At 46.8% G+C, this 23427-nt stretch overlaps 2 protein-coding genes across 2 annotated transcripts; one reads left to right on the top strand and one right to left on the bottom strand.

Annotated features, from left to right (window-relative positions):
- Window positions 1-1642: 1642 nt before the first annotated feature.
- Window positions 1643-5650, top strand: LOC123398108 (E3 ubiquitin-protein ligase RNF144A-like). Its single transcript, XM_045092607.1, has 3 exons — window positions 1643-2032; window positions 2133-2724; window positions 5169-5650. Exons 1-3 carry the CDS (start codon window positions 1747-1749, stop codon window positions 5245-5247), a joined length of 957 nt encoding a protein of 318 aa, XP_044948542.1. The 5' UTR covers window positions 1643-1746; the 3' UTR covers window positions 5248-5650.
- Window positions 5651-9248: 3598 nt separating this feature from the next.
- Window positions 9249-14050, bottom strand: LOC123399099. Its single transcript, XM_045093519.1, has 5 exons — window positions 13094-14050; window positions 10576-10633; window positions 10399-10482; window positions 10167-10308; window positions 9249-9976 (listed from the first exon to the last, which is right to left on the bottom strand). Exons 1-5 carry the CDS (start codon window positions 13623-13625, stop codon window positions 9593-9595), a joined length of 1200 nt encoding a protein of 399 aa, XP_044949454.1. The 5' UTR covers window positions 13626-14050; the 3' UTR covers window positions 9249-9592.
- Between the last annotated feature and the right edge of the window lie 9377 nt (window positions 14051-23427).

Raw genomic sequence — 23427 nt, 5'->3', positions numbered from 1 at the left:
AAACAAAAAACTTACGAGCCCCGCATCTATCGCGTACAATGGCCACCTTTCCTCGAGTTGGTGCCAGCGATACGACATCAACTTCATGTTGCGTGATTGAATGATGTGCATGCCATAAGGCAATGTCCTTTTGTGTGTGAAATGTTTCATGCACTTGCGGCGAAAAGGGCTTCCCTCTGGTCCTGCCTACGAAATCCACAGATGCGGCCATCCATGCATTGCACAACAATCCATCCTCCATGGTCGAGTAGCTCACCATCCTTCAAACTCTAAAAAACGACATGGTATTTGAAAATAAGCTCAATGAAAATTGACCAAACACCTATCGGACATGGTGACCACCATGGAGGTCGTCGACAGGGGGCAGAGTGTTCCTGGGTACAAACAGCTCCAGGATGGAAAGCTCCGTCGAAGACAACGTGTGAGCGCGTCGATGCTCGTTGCACACGTCTGACAATGTCTCTTTGACAACTAGAGACGTACAAGGAGCACCGACGATGGAGGTGGAGGGTGGAAAGCAAGGTGTAGAAGGGGCAGAGTGCAAGAAAATGGGACCGGGAGGGGGATTGGGTGGGTCGGGGTGTCGGATAAGGACGTTTCTCGTGTCCAGACTCCCGGAAACCTTCCCTGCTTTTGTCTCCAATTTACAGGAGAAATCACGTCTGGACCGCGCCGCAGACCGATACAGGCCCGCTTTGGATGACTTCCGTGTCGGACCGTTGTGGGAGGTTTACGGGTCCGCCTTGGAGATACCCCAAATCCACACATCTCATTTAACAATATACAAGCCTTCACAGTTATCCCTGTTATCGTACTCCCTTAGTCTAAAAATACGTGTTAGAGAAATGGATGCTCCTAAACGTATTTAGAATCTATTTTTATCCATTTTATGATGGATTTAATGATACAAACTTGATATTATAGATTAGTATATTTTACAAAAACTTAGTCAAACATGTACACATTTAACTATTTGAAAAACTATAATAATCCTTATATTTTGGAAGAGAGGTTTTTCTGAAAGGCAGTATTGCCTGTGTAACTAAATATAAGATGCTTTTATATTTGCAATAAATTCCAAAGGTGAGTGTATGAAAGAATAAATAAATACGGATGATTTCATTCCTTTTCTTCGCAGAAGGCTGATTTCTTTTCTAACAGTATTTTTTTTAACGTAGTACAGATGCAAACGCCTCATCATTGACGAAAACGTCTCCTTTCATTAAAAATTGTATCGTCGAAAATTTTAAAATAAATTTTAAAATAATGCAAGCATCAGCATCTAAAAACGGATAGACTGAAAATGTTATTGTTCCTTTAACCATTCAACCGTAATGTTGGTTGGCCTTTTCCAATAGTGTTGACCAAGTAATGCACAATGTTTGAAAAGTTATACGTACATTTCTTTTTAGGCAAGAAAAGATATACATTTTCGATACCAGCGATCTTTTGTTTGTAACGCACCAGCGATCTTCTCTGTTGCTGGAATCAATCACCGTCCAACCAGATTGATCCTTATCTGCACAGACTTGTGATCCCCACCGTCCAACCTCTACGCCCTCTCTCCCTGGCTCTCGCGTCAAGGAATCCCACCCGTCCACGCGTCCCTCAATACCCGTCCCATCGCATCAGACTACCGCAACCGCCACACAGACACAGGCCCCGCCTCCCCATTCCAAACGGATCGGAAGGATCACGAGCCGCCGCCGCCGCTGGGCGCTGGTTGAGCACCACTCCTCGCCGGCCATGGACATGGAGGCGCCCGCCGCCGACCCGTGCTTCCCCATCTACATCTCCTCCGAGGAGGACGACGGCATTTCGTTCCTCGGGGACTCGTTCGACCCCGAGGAGATGCAGATCCAGGAGGTCATCCTCCTCTCCATCGACGCCTCCCGCGCCCCAGCCGCCATCCCGACCTCCTCCTCCGCCTCCTCCTCGGCGTCTCCCTCCGGGCCCGACGTCGCCGGCACCTCCGGGAAATGCACCGAAGAGTCCCCTCGCGACCGCAAGGGGAAGCGCAAGCTATCGGAAGGTATATACATTTACAGATTCGCGTTTTCGATTTTGATGCAGAGGCGCGTGAAATGCGCTTGCTAGTTGCCTGATTGTTCCGATCTGATGCAATGTGGAAGATGACCCGAGCGATTCGGGGAAACGGCCGAGGCGCAACCGCTTCAAGTGCGCCATCTGCATGGAGAAGGTTCAGGTTTCGGAGCAGTTTATCGTGAGCCACTGTTCGCATGCCTTCTGCAATGGCTGCGTCGGGCGGTATGTCGCCACCAAGATCGGCGAGAACGTGGAATCGATAGGTTGCCCTGACCCTGAATGCACAGAGGGCTTCCTTGAGATCGAATCATGCCGAGATATCATTCCCCAGGAGCTTTTCGATCGCTGGAGTGTTACTCTGTGCGAGCAGTCCCTAGGGAATGAGAAGTACTACTGCCCTTTCAAGGATTGCTCAGCGTTGCTGATCAAAGACAATAACGGGACGGTGAAAATCAGGGACACCGAGTGCCCACATTGCCATCGGATGTTCTGCGCGCGGTGCCGTGTGCCATGGCATGATGGAATCAAGTGTAAGGAGTTAAGGAAGCTTGGGGATGACGAGAAGGGGGCGACTGATCTGATGCTTAAGAAACTGGCTGACAAGAAGAAATGGCAGAGGTGCCCCAGATGCAAGATGTACGTCTCGAAGATCGATGGCTGCTTGCTCATGAAGTGCAGGTAGTTTATCTATCTAATCGTTTCTTCTTGCCATTCATGCCCCTTTCTTGATCTAACGTGATGGATAATAGAAATACTCCCAAATGCAAAAGGTTGGAATAGGGAAATGAAATGTTCCTCTTCCAATTATTCGTGTGCACTAAAATGAGACGAGGCAGACTAATCTGCTCTTCAGTTTACACGTGTTGAACCTAATTAATAATACCTTCCTTTCTCCACCTTTAGCTATGATATTAACACTCTTTGCTTGGTACTGTTGAAAGATGGCCATGCTTACAAAGTTCAACAACAAATCATACTTTAAGGTCTGTCATAATATACCCAATCAGTATGTACTATGCTGAGTGCTTACTATGTAGGTGCAATCCTGCCATTTTTTGCTGTATTTCTGGGTGCACATTTTACTGATATGGGTAGCAACTGATTTGGCTGTTGACCCAATCAGTATGTACTATGCTGAGTGCTTACTTATTAATAGCAGTTGCCATAGGGCAATGTTCAATATAGTCCCTTGTGTTATTCTAACAGTGCACATTGATTAGGGATGCTATCTATGAAGGAAAAACATGGGGAAATGACTGAATGGACCCCCTTATATAAGAGTTAGAGTGTTATGTGTATTTAAATGAGGATAAAACAGGGAAAAATCATATGCAAGACAACCTGTATTTTCTAACAGAACTGGAAAACTTAATATTCTGTAAAATATGGTGGTATTTGACAACTTTACCCTCAGAACACAGACAGTGCCGGCACATATCTTGGTTGCATTTGCCTACTTCTAACCAAGCTTTTAAATCTAGGCCGATATGACAGATATATCAATTCTGGAGCTCTACAGATTCAGATATAAAAATACCATATCATTTTGTAAATATCATTTTCACAGATATCATCCGTTATGGACTGAAATATCGACCGATATGGCCGATATCTGACTCGATATGCCCACTGATATAGACCGATGTGTGGATGAACACAAGTATTTATCACAAAGTCACGAAAAAAGATTATCTATTTATAAATTCATCGTGTTATCAAAGTCATGCATAATATTTCGTAGAACACATATATAATGCATTGTTCTTAATATTAGAGTGAGGATTTTGTGAATCTATCTTAAATAGTTTATTAATTAACAAATTCATAAGCTAGGAATTTAATTTTGTTATGCTAGCGTTGACACCATACATTTTGTTTTTACTAAAAAGACATTTTTAACAAGAATATTGTAAAAAATATAGATACATTTCCTCCAATATTTCTACATGATGCCCGATATATCATCTGATATCTGACATCTGATATATTCAAGCCAAACCGATATGAAGCCGATATACAATATTTTGAACCTTGCTTCGGAGTTCCAAAAATGTCTGTTGTTTGTGTGTGCACATTGATTTATGAAGTGTGAATATGCAAATTTTGATCCAAAATTATGTCTCTTTCTTTCTTACTGGAAAACCCAATAGTCAATCAACGTTATCTGGCTTGAAAATGTGTTCCCAGTAAATAATGTGTACAATTTTCTTTTTGTTTGTCACAGAAACTGATATATTGTCCCAAAGTCTACAGGATCAGATGTCACCAATGAATGTACATCTACCCCAAAATATCCAGTCCTGTAGAACTTCTAAATGGGCATTTTCTAAAATCAACCGGGTGCATGTGCCCCAATGGACACGAAATCCTCTCTTCTTGCCCCACCTCCTGTAGATTATATACTCTGGGTGAAGATGTGTTTTATACAAATAAGATCCACAGGTAGTTATTTAAAGTAACTAGAGAGATATTTCGTGAAACCAGTTATAATAGCCAGTAGCTTGTTAGATGTGGTGAGGACCTGCATCTGGTATTATAATAGCAGGAGACTTGAGCATTCGAAATCAAGTTATGCGGTTCTAGAAATCTGCGTTTTGCTTAGTTCCTTTGGGAGTGTACTGAGTTTGTTGTTTTAGTTTTTCTTGCATAGTTCCTGTTGGGAATTTATAGTTGTAGTTTTTCTTACATTAAGCACTCCCTATCAGGTTATAAGGTTCTGGGAATTTATTTTTTTGCTAGTTCCTTTGGGGGAATGTATTGGGGTTTGTTGTTTTAGTTTATCTTGCATAGTTCCTGCTGGGGAGTTTGTTGATTTAGTTTATCGTACATTAGATCTCCACTGCCACAGTTTGTCCCTGCAATTTTAACTATGAGTGAGCAACTCAGGACCACCTGCCATCAAACATGAACAAAAGTCAGACCAACTTTGGTTTAAATATTGAATGAAACATTAGGGAAAATGCTATTTATAAAGCTCAAATCTATAATAATAATATATTTCAATAGAAAATCTGTAAGATTTTTTGTTAAGCAAGTAAACACATTTGATATATCATTTTTGATATGTTTTCAGACTTCATAGCATCACTAACAGTTTTGCTTTTGTTTTTTCTGTTTTGAAGGTGTAAGCAGTACTTCTGTTACCATTGTGCTGCCCCAATGAGTAAAGATCTTCACTATTGTACGAGTTGCAAGCGCTAGTGAAGGTCAAACAAACTCAGACTTTGTAAATAGGCATAGGCAGCATCTACGAAATAAGTAGAGTAGGGCATCATCTCCCCATTGGAGATGTGCAAAGTACACAGGTGAAAGAGGGGACGAGCAGACTATGTGCAAGAAGATGTGATGAATTTTCCCTCGTTTGATGTAGGCAGATCAGCAGCTTTGCACTGGGTGATGTTATATATACTCTGTGCCCTCATTCGCCGTAGGCAGGTCAGCATTTTTGCACTGGTGATGTTACTTTCTGTTGAAGTTCATGCAAATTTTAATCCCTGTATCGCAGTGGTGCAAGAAATGCATGTATCTGTATTCTCCCTGACTGATTTCACACTTGGTTGTGCTTTGATGTTGACTGGATCAAATGCCGGCGATTCCCCTAAAATTGCAAGGCTCGAAGTTTGTACTTGGTCAACTGGTGCAGTCCAGAAGCTATACGTTTGCAATCGTTGCTTCTACCCTAGGGAATAACCAAATGAACTAGAATGCCATAAGTGATGTGACTTTTGGGTCTCCCCCGGGCCCTCCTGGCGCGCACACACACACACCGCAGTGTTTTGATGCAACAATTTGACAGTAGCAGTACCACTGAAAAATACTTTCATGATGCCATAATTTAGTAAGGCCGATAAATAAAAACACAAATAATTCAAGTTCGTGATCATAGTTGTCTCTTAAAGCAACTCCAACAGGCGCGTTAGATGTTAGATTTGGTGTGCGGGAGAAAACACATTTTGCACGCGCACACCGGGTGCGCGCTTCAGCACTTGCGGGAAAGTTTGGTGGATAAAAGCCGCGCGCTGGAACCCGTCAACCGCTATCTCTTTGCCGCTTTCGTCGCCCCCACGACCTTCTTCCTTGTTTGCGGCGCCTCTCTCTTTGCCCTTGCCGGCTTCTTCCGTGCCGCTGCCATGCCGATGTACGCTCTGGTCCTACACACGTCGGGTTCGGGACGTTCGAGACCTCCCAAGTTGTCGCCCGCGTGTACGATGCGGTGGCGTGGCGGCTCGGAAGGCCACGAACTCAGATGAACTTCCCGGAAGCTTGCATACGCGAGGAGGCACAGGCCCGCATGCCTCCACCACGGAGGAGCGCCGCATCCTGCAGAGGTGGGAGCGCCGCCTCCTCATCGCTAAGACGGATGAGCAGGCCATGGCGGCGTGGCGCGAGCGTTTCCCGTAGGATGTCACCGCCGAACACGCATTCTGGACGCAGAGGAGGGCGAAGTGACTTGCAGAACGCAACAGAAAGTGTAGGCGCAAGGCTGTGGCGATTTCCCAGTGGAAGAACCCGGACACGCTCTGGGCTCGAGAGATGAGCGGTGGGCGAACGTATTTCTTACGACATCCGGCAGCAGCGAGGACAATGATGAAGAGTAATTTAGTTTTATCTAGTTTTTAAGTTTTATCTAGTTTTTAAATTTTATCTAGTTTTAGTTTTAAGTTTTATGTAATATATTTGCATCATACTATCGCTTTGGTTTGTACCATATGGACTATATGTTATGTTGGCTTTAAACATAAGTGTAAATTTAGCTCGCCTGCTGGAGATGCAACGGTGTGTCTTATTTTGCAGTATCTGTTGGAGCAAGCGTCCTCCAACGCGCTAAAAACGATGTTTCGGCGTTGTATACTTTTTTAGCGCGCCGCACCGTTGAGTTGCTCTTAGAGCATCTTCAACAGCCGCGCAACCGGCGCTCATGCTAAAAACAATTTCCACCGTCGAAATAGCAATTTTTAGCGCGCTGGAGAGCACTGGCTCTAGCGGCCGCCGCAAAATATAACGCGTGCGAGCCCGTCCAGCAGGCGCACTAAACTACAGCACGTGCGAGCAGCCGGCGCTTGCAACATATTCATTTTTTTGGCAATATGGTGATATTTGAAACATCAAAACAAGACATAGCATAATTTAAATCATCCAACCAAGTTCATCATGACATAAAAAGTTCAAAGACATGACACATCAATCTCATCATCCAACCAAGTTTAAAATCACCCAACCTAGTTGATGACATAAAAAATTCACACAAATAAATGACACATCAACAATCATGCGTCCTCCTCTTCCTCCGATTTTTCTTCCTCATCCGACGACGTTTCCTCCTCCTCTTCTTCATCGTCGCGCAATGCATCATCATGGGGAGCTCGAAAGGTGTTGGCAAGATCTTCAATAACATCATGCGAATGTACGTGAGACACACCGGAAGACATGCGTCCATCCATGTCACCCGGAGGTGCTCCCATGCCTCCCATGAGAGACGCAAAATTCATGCCTCTCATGCCCCCCATGGTAGCTCCGAAGCCACCCATGCCTTCCATGCCTCCCATGGAACACATGCCTCCCATGCCACCAATGCCTCTCATGCCTCCCATGCCTTCCATGGTAGCTTCGAAGCCACCCATGGCATCCATGCCTCTTTTTTGTACCAAGACTTCTTCACGAGCAAGATTGACGTATTCTTTTTGCTTCTCATCGAGAGTAGATGTGTCCATGAAGATCAATGATTTCTCTCATTCCAACAATGTAGTTCACTCTTCCATGGCCAATTTCTTATCATTCAATGCCACTTACCCTATCTCTATCATTAGTCCCACTTGGGTTTAACGTGTCAACCGCCTTAAGTGTGGCCGTCCACTTTTGACAATCTTTGTTGATTGTCAACCACCGGGAACGGAGAGATCTTTTCGTGCGGTCAATTCCATTTTTGTTGTACAAATCAAAGTGCTCCTTCATCCGGATCCAATATGCATCTCTACATTGGTTCCCTCCAACGGTGGCACCCCTAGACACTTGCAACCATGTATTGCATAGCAAGACATCTTCGTGCATGGTGTAGTTGCCCGCTCTTCCTTTCGCTGCACTGACGATACCCTCACCATCCTCGTCCACCTCAAACTCATGATCATCGAAATGCACCTCATTGGTTTGAGACCAATGAGAATTGTTGCAGCCAACACCCATAACTGGCATATAGATATCACTATTTAAACTACAAAGTATGTACAACAAAACAAATAAGCTATCCATATGTATCCATTCAAAAAACAACAATAACAAAAAGTGGGCGAAAATTTACCTTCGGGGCATTTCATCGAACATATTGTGCGCATCGCCTGCCGACGCAGTAAGCGAGCTCGTCGACGCTTCGATCGCCGCCGCATCCTTCGTTCGCCCTGCAAGTCTCTTCTTTAGCCGTCTGGAGGAGCCATCCGTCACCTTGTTCTTCTTCCCGGACACCTTGCCCTGCTTCGCCACCGCCGCATTTGGGAGCTTCGAGAGAAGGGGGCACATGGCTTCAAAGAGGGCGCCGGCGCGCCGCCATCCGCTGCCGAGGTCGTCCGTGGCGCCATGAAAATGCCGCGCGCGAGACCGGTGGTTGGAGGAGCACCGGCGGGGGCGAACCCAGAGCTCCCCGCTCTAGGGCTTGCGCCGGCGGCCATGGCGGCGGAGGTGGCGGCGGGGTCGCGGGCGTACGCAGGGGTGAGGGGGATGTCGACGCGGCCATCCATCGGGAGAATCCGCCGGCGGCGATGCGGGCGGAGCGAAAGTGGGAGGTAGGAGAAGGTGTGGCGCGGACACTCAAGTGTGCAGCGCGCGGGAGGAGTCACATGAAATAAGCGACGCATGATGTTGTTTCGTCCCGTGCGCTGAACCATTTATGCCGCGCGCGGTGTTTTTACGCTTTCGCTGGAGCACACGAAGTGGTTACGCGCATGCAAAAACCGTTATTTTTTTAAACACGACACTTATATAACGCGACTGTTGCATATGCTCTCAGCGACCAACAACCATGTACGAAACGCAGGTTTATATATCTTCAAAACTAGAGAGTACATCCAAGCGATCCGGTCCTAAACGTGGTCCTGCTCTTGCGCTCCATCTTCCATTTGTGCAAAGGCGTCGAAAGGCACGACGCCGACGCTGCAACGGTCCACTTTACTGACATAGTTTACCCTATATTTCGCCTCCGCGATCAAACAAAAGCCCAAGAATCAGACCCTCCTTTGTTTTCTGTGTGTATATATAGATCAATCAATCAGAGAACAATCTCTCAACTTTACAATATCCGGGACGGCTCCACCACCCTGCCAATTGTTAACGTCATCGTCATGGAACAGACCTTCGTCCCGCGGTTTTGCCCTGTCAAAGCTACGTACCTATCTTCATCTTTTCCCACGGACACACACACGCACGCACGCACGCACGCAAGCTTCAACGGCAGCTACTCAATCAATCAAACGCATTGCTCAAACCCTCAAACCAAACAACCATATACACAACTACGTACACAAGCCACAGCCGGTCTCCGGCTGCTGACACGGGCTGCCTACGAGATGCTGATCATGGCGGCGGCCATCGAGGCCTCCAGGCTGACGCACTCGATCATCATCCCGCACATCTTGCTCATCTCCTGCTCCTTCACCAGGGCGCCGCCATGGCCGCCGTCGGAGGCCTCCGTGTCGGCGGCGCACTCGTCGAGGCGGTAGCAGGTGACGAGGTGGTCGTTGGCCATGCCGACGGCCTGCATGAAGGCGTAGACCACCGTCGGCCCGACGCCGCGGAGGCCCCGCCGCATCAGGTCCTGGCTGAGCGCCTCGGCTTTCGGCGTCCGCAGCGGCACCTCCCGGGACGACCGGTACCTGCCGACCATTGGCTTGTAGTTGAGGAAGCCCCAGCAGTACTCGTCCAGCGACCCGAACTCCTCTATGATCTATCAGCACCGAGATTCAGACTTAATGTCAGAAAGAAACACTGGGCGGCATTAAGTCTAAGATAAGAGCAAACGAAATGGTTGTTGGGCAGATTCAAGTGGCTGCCAATGCTGTTCAGGCCATCAAGATCAAGATCTGGACATGTGGATGTATAGGAATAGGATGACAGAAAATGGTGGATGAACTTACCTTCAGTAACTCGTGCGCGTTTTCGACGATGGTTCGGAGCCGGTGCTCCGACAAGAGGGACCTGGCCGGGCTGCATGGCCCCAGGAACTTCTTCTCGTTTAGCTTCGACACCAGCAGAGGGTCGAAATCCATGAACACTTCCCTGTGGAATGCATGCATGCATGCATGCTGCCTGATGAGATTTGAGTGTTTGGTGAGCTGTTATTAGAGGTAAAAAGGAGTGCGCGCTTACCTGAAGGCGTCCCTCTTGCTGAGGATTACGGGCCATGCCATCTCCGCTAGTGCACCGGACAGAACAAGCATCTCAAATAGTTTCCTGTGAATTCAACACTGAAAGTTGTAACTTTATACAATTAATTTGTTTCTTGACATTTCAACCTTGGATGATTTGATTAGGCTTAGGGCATACTTGTCGTCATGCACCGGGACTCCCCACTCCTGGTCATGAAAGGCAGCATAGCATGGATCTGTTGCAGATGTAAGATCAAAGATTTCATTACTGTCAAGGTGAAAGCAAGGTGAATGTCACTCTTAGAAAGTTTGCAAAGATCGGAGCAAGGATGATCTAGACAGACAGTATTTTGGTTAGACAGCAGCATTAAGATCTCTACTCCGAGTACTGTAGGGTGTAGACTTCATAGTACAGTGAGAATGTTTTTTTTTTTTTTTTTGCAAAAAGGGAGAGGTCCCAGCTTAACAGTTAATTAGGTGTATGATCACCAGACATCAGGTACTACTGTTGAGTATGAAAAGGCAACACAGCTTTTCTAATGCTACAAACAAGTACGTACGTAGTAGTTTGTACGGTCCCTTGTCGTCAGTCGTCACACGCTCTTACTGAATCATGTGAAACTAAAGAATGACACAAACCCACAAATAGCAAGATTAAAGCTGCAACCAAATTAACAACATTAGGGAACTGTCAATGGAGGACAACCAGAGCAACTAAATATGTTTCCGCTGCCTAATGCGCTGCGGAAAAGATGCAAAGCTCAACTGGCATATAAATTTAAAGGGGAGAGCAATGATAAGCATATCAGTATGACCACCAAGAGAAAAGGAACAAAGAAGAAAGATATATATCCTGGGGCCTGGGACGCCATTCTTTTCTTGGAACATCAGAGAGGGGCGAAAGCTCCGGGCCACCATCATCCGCATCGCAAATTTGGGACGTAATACGGAAAATTCAGGTCAAGCTAAGCCCGTTCACCGCACTGAATTTGTGTGAGCACCTCAAATTCTTCACTGACCAATTGCACCGAAACGCTTGTTCTCTGGTGGTTAACGCCTACAGAGGCGCTGATACCACTTAGTTTTGTTAAGCCCGGAGTTTAACAACCTGATTAGATTTCAGAAATTTGTGCCGACAAGTTAGTGGGTAATGGAAGGAATCCTTTGGGGAGATAAAATTGACAAGTACTCGCCGGATAGCGGACGCGCCACCAAACATCTGAGTGCATCTTTATATTAATTGCGCATTTTGTCAATTGTGCAGCGCCACCAAACGTTCCTGATGCCACATGATCCAAGTATAATCACAATCAACGCCTCCTAGATTAATGCTAATTATAGCAGCAGTACAGGATACCGGAGGTGTTTTCTCTTTCTCCTGGGAGAGGTAAAACGTTCACGTCAGCGCAATAATATGCAAGCACAGGCCATTGTTTGGCAGCTTATGCCAATGCAACAGTACCATTATTTGAGATTATTGCAGATAGCTATGTTACAAAGCGGTCTCCGCTTGGAGGTGAGTTCACAGGTTGAAGACGGAGGCAAGGGTTTCTCATGAGTACGTACGTACAGTGTGATAGACGTGATTTGGCATGGAAATACGATGTACAATTCTGTAGCAGACGCAATGTTGTATTCTGAAAACCTCAGGGATGTATTGCTTTGATGGGTACGTATACTTGGGAAACATGACAAGTCACAACCACTCGTAATCGAGCTGGTCCAAAAAGCTATGGCTAGGGCAGGGTAGCTTTGATAAAAAAGGCCCCCGTGTAGAGTTGTGTAGAGTTTAAGCTAGCTAGATAGTAGTAGTACGGCACGACTGAATATATACCGGCTGACAGTTACTAATGATGATGCATGAGATCTTGATGATTTGACTGATCGGCCTTGATGACTGACCAATTTATCTTCAAACCTTTAAGCTCGTCAAGAACTCATGCATCCTTAATTAGTAGGAGTAACTATCAGCCGGTATGTATTAACTGAATACGGTTCTCAAAGGCCGTTGTTTGGACATCAGGTGTGCAAATTTGTTCATGAAACGTTTATTTTATTTTTTTTACCTTCAAATTTCAAATTTCTTGACTGCTGATATTTTCAGAATATATTTAAGATAGTTATATTGGAAGAGAGTACTGAATTTCTGGTGAAGGTTATGCTTTGAGTCTTTGTCTCTTTCAAGACTACTTCAATGTTTAGTTAGCGCCTGCTTACTCCCTACCCCGGAATTACTTGACGCCTAAACGGATGTATCTAGGAAGTAAAGTAATCTTATAAGAATATATAGTTTTATGGGAACAGAAAATATTGCATAAGTGGGGCGGATGCGCGCAAATTCATTGGTTAGTATACTAGGGTATAGAGGGTACGGCAAAGAGTAGTAATTTGTGTGACAGGAGTACTTGCTATTCCTAGCTGCAAAATGAGCTACCGATAGGAGTACTTGCTATTCGTAAGTACAAAATGAGCTACGGATAGGAGTAGTTGCTAATTGCTATTCGTAGCTACAAAATGAGTACTCACATTAGCAAATTAGTGGCATGCCTGATAGCAAAAGGAGAAAGCATAATTATCCACTTGTATGCATCTAACTGCATTTAGCATCGTATTTAATTTGTCCTTGCCTTAATTAAAAGAAGCCATAATCAGCATGATTAGTGTCGGGATTAATCTGGAGTTTTTGGACCACCTACCAGTGTTACGGGTCACCCACGGGCACCTCGGCGGCCCCGGCGCCGCCGCAGCTTCGCCGATCATCGAACCCAGTGCCACCGCAGCGGCGGCCCCGGCTCCTGCGCCGTCCGGCGCAACGCTGGCGGCCTTCCGGGCGGAAGGAGGCCCCGCCGACGACCCGGCGGCCGCCCTACGCCGGGCGGCGGCCCCCGCCGGCCGGCCGATCCTGCCTGTGGACGCCCGGCTGCAGAAGGAGTCGTCGGACGCCTCCGAGGCGCACGACACGTTGAGCGACTGCATGCTCCCGTTCTTCCCGCCGCGGCGAAGCAGCTCGGACCGGCGCAGCAGCATGGACGGGAGCGCGCCCCTGGCGGCCACGGCCGCGGACGGCAGCCGCTTCTTGGAGTTGGCGGCGCCCGACACCCGCGGGTCCTCGTCGCCGCGCCGCGTCGTCGGCTGCGGCCTCTCCCTCCCCCCAGCGCCGGCCGACGGCGGCCTCGGGGACGACGGCCTGCGGGCTGCACCGGCGACCCTGGGCCCCGCGGCGGACATGCCTGGCTGGCTCCCGTTCAGCCCGCGGCGCTCTGTCGGCCTCGCGTGGGCGCGCGCGGCACGTAGGACGATCGACGAGGCGGACGCGGCCGAGGGTTGACGGACGTATGGAGCGATCGGCGGAGACGATGGCGAGCTCCGGCGTCGCCGTCCGAGAGGTATACAGTGCGCGAGCGAACGAGCTGCGAACTGCGGAGCGCGCGGGCTGTTATAAGGTGGCTCTCGCTCGATCGCCTTCTCGATCGGGCTGGTGGGTGGCGCGCGGGCGGGCGGGCGCTGTGGCTACGTACGTACGTACCTACGTACGTTCAGCGCGCGCGCGCGCTGCCCGGGGGAAGCGACGGGGTGGTGAGTGGTGAGTGAGCCGGGTTTGCGCGCGCGCGCGGGGTTGGTGGCGCGTCGAGGGCGTTTGTTTGTCGTGGGAGGTTTTTGCGGGGGAGGGAGGGAGGGAGGACGTGAAGTACGTCGACGTCGCGGTCACGCCGGTGCGGGGAGGCAGCCTAGCTAGCGTGGCCCAGGCCCAGCCCAGCGAAATCTCGTTCTCCTGTCCCGGCCCACCCTGCTGCTGCGATCGGTCGGTCGGCGGAGAAGGGAGGGAGGGATGAAGGGAAGGATGTACGGTGGGTGCGAGGTGAGGTTGACCGCTCGATCCCATCCGATCCGATCCATGGTCGTTACGCACGGCGAGAAGAAGGCAACGCCAAAGAGCCAAAGGGTGGCCCGTTCAAAAAAAAAAAAAAAAGAGCCAAAGGGTGGCATGGTGTGGTGGTGTCAGGCAGAGGCCAACTACCTCTTTGTCGTGCACGCTCCGGGTCTTGCTATACAATGGTACTCCCTTCTTTTTTTAAATACAGGTCCTTAAATTTTTTTACTACAAACTACATACATATGTGTATAAACATACTTCATCTGTACAGTAATATAAGAATATTTAGATCACTATTTTAGTAATCTAAACTTTTTTATATTGGTTTACGGAAGGAGTATTTTAGAGTGTAGATTCATTCATTTTACTTTGTAGTAGTGAAATTTTTGAAAATTTTTATATTTAAAAACGAAAGGAGTAGGTCGTAAATGAGTCGAGCTCGAGCGAACTAGAGCTAGGCATGTAGGAAGCGACTCATGCTCAGCTTGTGCCATAAGCCCATCTCGAGCTAGTTTCGAATTTATAGAAAATATTCTTTAAAAGTAATTTAAGGAAAATTTCCAGACAATAAAGGACACAATATAAGATAAAGAATCATTATAAAATATGATTTTAATCAAACGATGGTAATATTCTTTTCAAGGCAGTTTGGCTTATTCTCTCTCAACCGACTAGTACTTCCTCCGTCCCAAAATTCTTGTCTTGGATTTGTCTAGAAATGGATGTATTAAAATACTAAAACGTGACTAGATATATTCATATGTAGACAAATTTAAAACAAGAATTATGGGACGGAGGGAGTACATAATAGAAAGAGATTGTAATGAACTAGCTAGCTAGTTCCGTCTGTCTCCAAACTTCTTTTTTTATAAAAAAAGGTGTTTACAAAGACCACGTACTACATTGAGGTATATATTTTCTCTCCACGGTCAACTAGTTTTCAAGTTTGCTAAGTAGTAAATAAATGGAGAAAAATCATACACAACATGTATGAATAAATTATCCCATTTTTCCTTCTAATATATATTAAAGTTATTTTATATAATTATTTTATACTGAGCTAAAATCGGATGTGCCCGTGTTGGCTGGTGATCAACTCACTTATCAATCGAGCTACATAAAGTGGTCATACTTAGCTTATTTTTCTTTTCGATTTCGTCTCAAGTTAAGCCAAAAGATGAATCGATGTCGAACTTTTGATGGATGTTATAAATAAGATGTCCGAATAACCCGAGTGGACGATTGTTTCCCACACGCGGTAGGAATGAGCGAACGTCTCGTTCGCTCAGAACACAATGTGTTGGACGTTTGTGCCTGTGCATTTTTTGGTTTAGGGAGATCGAGTTTCAAGCCGCGTGTCTAGGTTTGGGCCCCCAACACATAAAATATTCAAAGTTGTCTTTCCCGTTATAAAAAAACAAACAAGTTCGACGATCATTATACCAAAGGTCGGCAACATGCCATAGGATCGGCGATCGAATATAGCCAAAGTCTAGCGATCAAAAGGGTAGGAACCATAGACGCAGAACTCAAACGACAGGCTCCTCCGTCGTAGGGCTGAGGGCGGTCGGCGTCGGTGGGGCACTGTTCTATCAACGATTGCTGCCGTGGACGTAAAACTCAAACGACAGGCTCCTCCGTCGTAGGGCTGGGGGAGGTCGACGTTGGTGATGCACTGTTCTATCGACGATTGCAGCCGTTCGACAACGAGTGTCGCGTCCCTCGCCGTCTTGGCTCTTTTGGTCCATCGGGACGCCCTACTGCCACCGACGTGGCACGCACGTCCGGGTTGTAGACGCCATCCTTGGCCTTGGCGAGAGCGAGCCGGTACTCTGTCCATTTCTCGCACGACTCGATCCTGGTGAACACATGAAGGAACTTGAAGTCTTGGTCACTATTGTCCCTACGAAACATGTCGAACATCCGAACAACCTGCACACACAAAGAATAAGTGTCGGCGAACTACACGAGGAAGTTGGGCTGGTGAGTGATGGGCATACCTAACGCTCGAAGTTGGCGCCGCTTTTTGGGCGAGCCATGACCTCCTCTTGAATCACATGCCACATGTTGCAGGCCTGTTGGATGGCCGCCCTATGGTTCACCATGGCCTTATCGCCACGATCCATGTGGATGCTGGCGAAGCTGGGGTAGACCAACTTCCGCTCGTCAAACCCCGTCTTGATCCTCCTCTAGTAGGTGTTGGAGTTCTGGTTCGCGTCGGTGATCGGGTCGAGGCTGACGGTCTTCCATGCTTCGGCGAGGCACTCGTCTTCCTTTGGCATCCACCTCATGGGAGGCTCGCTCGACCTGGTGTTGGTCGGCCAATTCTTCTTCTTTCTCCCTTTGGCCGGCGGCTCCACCACCGCCGGTTGTTCCTCCTCCACTTCCTCCTCCTCCGCATCGTCGCACTCGACGTCCTTCATGTCCAACGTTTCGTCTTACGTGCGGAACCCGGGCGACGAAGCGGTGGCGATTGAGCCGTTGATGATGATCTCGTCCATGTCGGTGTCGGTGCTACTGAACTGTGGCGTCGAGCCATGCACGAATGGTAGGGTCCCACGATGCAGAGTGGATGTAGGCGATACAAAGTATGTCTGGCGATTAGCTCTACTGGGTGGTGAGACCGGTGTTGAACGCAGGGGATGGCGTGCGCGGGTCGGGGTTGAAGACGGGGGTGGCGCACGCGGCGCCGAGCCATGTGATACGTCCAAACGTATCTATAATTTCTTCTTGTTCCATGATCTTTTGGGTGACATTATTATATGTTTTTCTACAATCTTATATCATTTTACACATATTTTGACTAACCTACTAACTCAGTGCATCCAATGCAAGTTTCTATCTGCTGATGTCTATTTGCAGGGGCTTTTACCCAATTTTTCGAAGCCCGAAAAATCCCGAGAAAAATATATAAAAATCAGCATCTCGGAAGCTTCCAGATCACCGAAGATGGGCCAGAGGGGGGCCAGGGGCCGTCCAGGCGACCTCCTGGCACGGCCTACCCATGGCCGCGCCCACAGGCCGCCTGGGTGGGTCCCACTTATAACCCACAAGTATAGGGGATCGCAACAGTTTTCGAGGGTAGAGTATTCAACCCAAATTTGTTAATTCGACACAAGGGGAAGCCAAAGAATATTCTCAAGTATTAGCAGTTGGGTTGTCAATTCAACCACACCTGAAAGACTTAGTATGTGCAGCAAAGTATTAGTAGCAAACTAGTGTGATAGCAACAGTAGCAACGGTAACAGTAGCAGCAGTAGCAACAGTAGCGACAGAGTAACAGTAGCAGCAGTGACAGCAGTAGCGACAGAGTAACAGCAGCAGCAGTGACAGCAGTAGCGGCAAAGACTCATAGGCATTGGATCGGTGATGGATAATTATGCCGGATGATATTCATCATGCAACCGTTATAACATGGGGAGATATGTAACTAGCTCCAGTTCGTCAATGTAATGTAGGCATGTATTCCGTAATTAGTCATACGTGCTTAGGGAAAAGAACTTGCATGACATCTATTGTCCATCCCTCCCGTGGCAGCGGGGTCCTAATGAAAACTACGGGATATTAAGGTTCTCCTTTTAATAGAGAACCGGAACAAGGCATTAGCACTTAGTGAATACATGAACTCCTCATACTATGGTCATCTCCGGGATGGTTCCGGCTATTGTCACTCCGGGGTTGCCGGGTCATAACACATAGTAGGTGACTACAACTTGCAAGATAGGATCAAGAACACACATATATTGACGAGAACATAATAGGTTCAGATCTGAAATCATGGCACTTGGGCCCTAGTGACAAGCATTAAGCATGGCAAAGTAGTAGCAACATCAATCTCAGAACATAGTGGATACTAGGGATCAATCCCCATCAAAACTAACTCGATTACATTATAGATCTCATCCAAGCCATCACCGTCCAGCAAGCCTACGATGAGATTACTCACGAACGGTGAAGAGCATCATGGAATTGGCGACGAAGGAAGGTTGGTGATGAAGATGGCGACGATCTCCCCTCTCCGGAGCCCAGAACGGACTCCAGATCTGCCCTCGAGAGGAAGAACAGGTGGTGGCGGCGCCTCCGTATCGTAAAATGCAATGAACTCTTCTCCTTGATTTTTTCCGGACGAAAGGGACTAAATAGAGCTGGAGTTGGAGGCGATGGAGCTCCGAGGGCCCCATAAGCCTGCTAGGCGCGGCCAGGGGGGCCCACGCCTGGTGGGCTTGTGGGCTCCTCGCTCCACCCCTCCGGTTGATTCTTGCGCCAGTATTTTTTATATATTCCACAAAAAATCCTCGTAAATTTCCAGGTCATTCCGAGAAATTTTATTTCTGCGCAAAAACAACACCATGGCAATTCTACTGAAAACAGCGTTAGTCCGGGTTAGTTCTATTCAAATCATGCAAATTAGAGTCCAAAACAAGGGCAAAAGAGTTTGGAAAAGTAGATACGACGGAGACGTATCAACTCCCCCAAGTTTAAAGCCTTGCTTGTCCTCAAGCAATTCAGTTGACAAACTGAAAGAGACAAAAGAAAAACTTTTACGAACTCTGTTTGATCTTTTTGTTGCAATTATGTCTAACTCATATTCAGATTTTCAGCAAGATCACAAGCTAACCACATAAGCAATGACATTTAGGTCTCGTGGCAAACTCATATCAATGGCATAATCAACTAGCGAGCAATATTAATAAGTTTCAAACGTCAACACTTCAATCAAAAAAATCATGAAGCAGTATGAACAGATGGTATCTCGCTAGCTCTTTCTGAGACCGCAAAACATAAATGCAGAGCACCTTCGAAGACCAAGGGCTGACTGAACATTGTAATTCATGGCAAAGAAGATCCAGTCACAGTCATACTCAATAACAATTAAAAGCAAAGCATAAAATGACATAGGTGCTTGCTAATTGGTGCTTTTATAAGAAGAGGATGACTCAACAAAAACATAAATAGATAGGCCCTTCGCAGAGGGAAGCATTGATTTGCAAAGGTGCCAGAGCTCAAGCTTTGAAGACAAAAATAAATAATTTTGGGTGGCATGCTTTCATTGTCAACGCAATGACCAAGAGTTTTCACCATCTTCCATGCTACACATACTATAGGCGGTTCCCAAACAGAAAAGTAAAGTTTTGACTCCCCCACCACCGATCAATCACACTCCACGACTAGCCGAATACTCGGTGCCGTGCATACCAACAACAATCCAGGGGGAGTTTTGTTTGCAATTATATTTTCAATTTGAGCATGGAACTGGGCATTCCAATTACCGACCCCTTTCTCGTGAGTGACAGTGAATAAACACATATCGAGGATAACACGCCTAGCATGGAAGATACTGATCGCCCCTTGTCACCACATGAGCGGTTCGGGCATGTAAAACCGATTATTTCTTGAAGGTTTATAGAGTGGAACATGCAAATTTACTAGGAACGGCAGGTAGATATCGCATATAGGTAGGTATGGTGGACTCATATGGAAAAACTTTGGGTTTGTGGAAGTGGATGCACAAGCAGTATTCCCGCTTAGTACAAGTGAAGGCTAGCAAAAGACTGGGAAGCGACCAACTAGAGAACGACAACAGTCATCAATATGCATTGAGATTAATCAACATTGAGTGCAAGCATGAGTAGGACATAAATCACCATGAACATGAATATCATAGAGGTTATGTTGATTTTGTTTCAACTACATGCGTAAACATGCACCAAGTCAAGCCACTTGAATCATTCAAAGGAGGGTACCATCCTATCATACTACATCATAAGCATCTCGAAATTCATGTTGGCATCCAAGACAAACCATTATAAGCTCCTAGCTAATTAAGCATGGCACCAGAAACTATGATCTCTAAGTTGTCATTGCAAACATGTTTCTCTCACAACAAAGCTGAATCAGGAACGATGAGCTAGTCATATTTACAAAAACAAAATAGATCGAGTTCATACCAGCTTTTCCAGGCTCAGTCCCTTCATCATATATCGTCATTATTGCCTTTCACTTGCACGACCGAATGGTGTGAACAATAATAAGAGTGCTCGTGCATTGGACTAAGCTGGAATCTGCAAGCAAACACAAAGGAGAAGATAAAGTATTATGTCTCTTTGACAGATAAACAGATATGCATGCGAGAGCCACTAAACATTGTAACCATGGTCTTCTACCTTGACCCAAAGAAAAAGAAAACTATTTACACGGGAAAGCTCCCAACAAGCAAAAGAAGAACAAGAAATATTTTTGGGTATTCTCAAACTAGACAAACACACGGGAAGAAAACGAGAAAAAGAAATAAACTAGCATGGATGATACAGTGGAAAAGTGTGAACACCAACTAACAAAGTGAAAGTGTGAGCAAGAATATAAAGTCTGCGAGAAACACGTACTCCCCCAAGCTTAGGCTTTTGGCCTAAGTTGGTCTACTCCCATGGCTGGAAATAATCATCTCCCTGGTACTCCGGAGTGTTGGAATTATGCCCTAGAGGCAATAATAAATATAGTTATTATTATAATTCCTGTATCAAGATAATCGTTTATTATCCATGCTATAATTGTATTGAATGAAGACTCATTTACATGTGTGGATACATAGACAAAACACCGTCCCTAGCAATCCTCTAGTTGGCTGGCCAGTTGATCAAAGATAGTCAGTGTCTTCTGATTATGAACAAGGTGTTGTTGCTTGATAACTGGATCACGTCATTAGGAGAATCATGTGATGGACTACACCCAAACTAATAGATGTAGCATGTTGATCGTGTCATTTTGTTGCTACTGTTTTCTGCGTGTCAAGTATTTATTCCTATGACCATGAGATCATATAACTCACTGGCACCGGAGGAATGCTTTGTGTGTATCAAACGTCGCAACGTAACTGGGTGACTATAAAGATGCTCTACAGGTATCTCCGAAGGTGTTAGTTGAGTTAGTATGGATCAAGACTGGGATTTGTCACTCCGTGTGACGGAGAGGTATCTCGGGGCCCACTCGGTAATACAACATCACAAACAAGCCTTGCAAGCAATGTAACTTAGTGTAAGTTGCGGGATCTTGTATTACGGAACGAGTAAAGAGACTTGCCGGTAAACGAGATTGAAATAGGTATACGGATACTGACGATCGAATCTCGGGCAAGTAACATACCGAAGGACAAAGGGAATGACATACGTGATTATATGAATCCTTGGCACTGAGGTTCAAACGATAAGATCTTCGTAGAATATGTAGGATCCAATATGGGCATACAGGTCCCGCTATTGGATATTGACCGAGGAGTCTCTCGGGTCATCTCTACATAGTTCTCGAACCCGCAGGGTCTGCACACTTAAGGTTCGACGTTGTTTTATGCGCATTTGAGTTATATGGTTGGTTACCGAATGTTGTTCGGAGTCCCGGATGAGATCACGGACGTCACGAGGGTTTCCGGAATGGTCCGGAAACGAAGATTGATATATAGGATGACCTCATTTGATTACCGGAAGGTTTTCGGAGTTACCGGGAATGTACCGGGAATGACGAATGGGTTCCGGGAGTTCACCGGGGGGGGGGGGCAACCCACCCCGGGGAAGCCCATAGGCCATAAGGGTGGCACACCAGCCCTTAGTGGGCTGGTGGGACAGCCCAAAAGGGTCCTATGCGCCATAGAGATAAAAATCAAAGAGAAAGAAAAAAAAAGGAGGTGGGAAGGAAGGGAAGGACTCCCACCCACCAAACCAAGTCCAACTCGGTTTGGGGGGGGGAGCCTTCCCTCCTTGGCTCGGCCGACCCCCTTGGGGCTCCTTGAGCCCCAAGGCAAGGTCCCCTCCCTCCCACCTATATATACGGAGGTTTTAGGGCTGATTTGAGACGACTTTCCCACGGCAGCCCGACCACATACCTCCACGGTTTTTCCTCTAGATCGCGTTTCTGCGGAGCTCGGGCGGAGCCCTGCTAAGACAAGGTCATCACCAACCTCCGGAGCGCTGTCACGCTGCCGGAGAACTCTTCTACCTCTCCGTCTCTCTTGCTAGATCAAGAAGGCCGAGATCATCGTCGAGCTGTACGTGTGCTGAACGCGGAGGTGCCGTCCGTTCGGTACTAGATCGTGGGACTGATCGTGGGATTGTTCGCGGGGCGGATCGAGGGACGTGAGGACGTTCCACTACATCAACCGCGTCCACTAACGCTTCTGCTGTACAATCTACAAGGGTACGTAGATCACTCATCCCCTCTCGTAGATGGACATCACCATGATAGGTCTTCGTGCGCGTAGGAAATTTTTTGTTTCCCATGCGACGTTCCCCAACAGTGGCATCATGAGCTAGGTTCATGCGTAGATGTCTTCTCGAGTAGAACACAAAAGTTTTTGTGGGCGGTGATGTGCGTTTTGCTGCCCTCCTTAGTCTTTTCTTGATTCCGCGGTATTGTTGGATTGAAGCGGCTTGGACCGACATTACTCGTACGCTTACGAGAGACTGGTTTCATCGTTACGAGTAACTCCGTTGCTCAAAGATGACTGGAAATTGTCGGTTTCTCCAACTTTAGTTGAATCGGATTTGACCGAGGAGGTCCTTGGATGAGGTTAAATAGCAACTCATATATCTCCGTTGTGGTGTTTGCGTAAGTAAGATGCGATCCTACTAGATACCCTTGGTCACCACGTAAAACATGCAACAACAATATTAGAGGACGTCTAACTTGTTTTTGCAGGGTATGCTTGTGATGTGATATGGCCAACGATCTGATGTGATATATTGGATGTATGAGATGATCATGTTGTAATAGAAATATCGACTTGCACGTCGATGGTACGGCAACCGACAGGAGCCATAGGGTTGTCTTTATACTAACGTTTGTGCTTGCAGATGCGTTTACTATTTTGCTTGGATGTAGCTTTAGTAGTAATAGCATAAGTAGCACGACAACCCCGATGACAACACGTTGATGGAGATCGTGGCGTGGCGCCGGTGACAAGAAGATCGTGCCGGTGCTTTGGTGATGAAGATCAAGAAGCACGTGATGATGGCCATATCATGTCACTTATGAATTGCATGTGATGTTAATCCTTTTATGCACCTTATTTTGCTTAGAACGACGGTAGCATTATGAGGTGATCTCTCACTAAAATTTCAAGATGAAATTGTGTTCACCCCGACTGTGCACCGTTGCTACAGTTCGTCG

This window comes from Hordeum vulgare, chromosome 5H (genome assembly GCF_904849725.1).
Source record: "Hordeum vulgare subsp. vulgare chromosome 5H, MorexV3_pseudomolecules_assembly, whole genome shotgun sequence".
Classification (NCBI taxonomy): Eukaryota; Viridiplantae; Streptophyta; class Magnoliopsida; order Poales; family Poaceae; genus Hordeum; species Hordeum vulgare.
The sequence above is the reverse complement of the archived record's forward strand: the minus strand, read 5'-3'. Positions and strand labels throughout refer to the sequence as shown.

Coding starts and splice junctions, on each gene's coding strand:
- LOC123398108 (XM_045092607.1), top strand. CDS start 1,747: ATGGACATGGAGGCGCCCGCCGCCGACCCGTGCTTCCCCATCTACATC. Junction 2,033..2,132: donor GAAGCGCAAGCTATCGGAAG/GTATATACATTT, acceptor GCAATGTGGAAG/ATGACCCGAGCGATTCGGGG. Junction 2,725..5,168: donor TGCTTGCTCATGAAGTGCAG/GTAGTTTATCTA, acceptor TCTGTTTTGAAG/GTGTAAGCAGTACTTCTGTT.
- LOC123399099 (XM_045093519.1), bottom strand. CDS start 13,625: ATGTCCGCCGCGGGGCCCAGGGTCGCCGGTGCAGCCCGCAGGCCGTCG. Junction 10,634..13,093: donor GTGGGTGACCCGTAACACTG/GTAGGTGGTCCA, acceptor CATCTGCAACAG/ATCCATGCTATGCTGCCTTT. Junction 9,977..10,166: donor ACGCGCACGAGTTACTGAAG/GTAAGTTCATCC, acceptor CGGTGCTGATAG/ATCATAGAGGAGTTCGGGTC.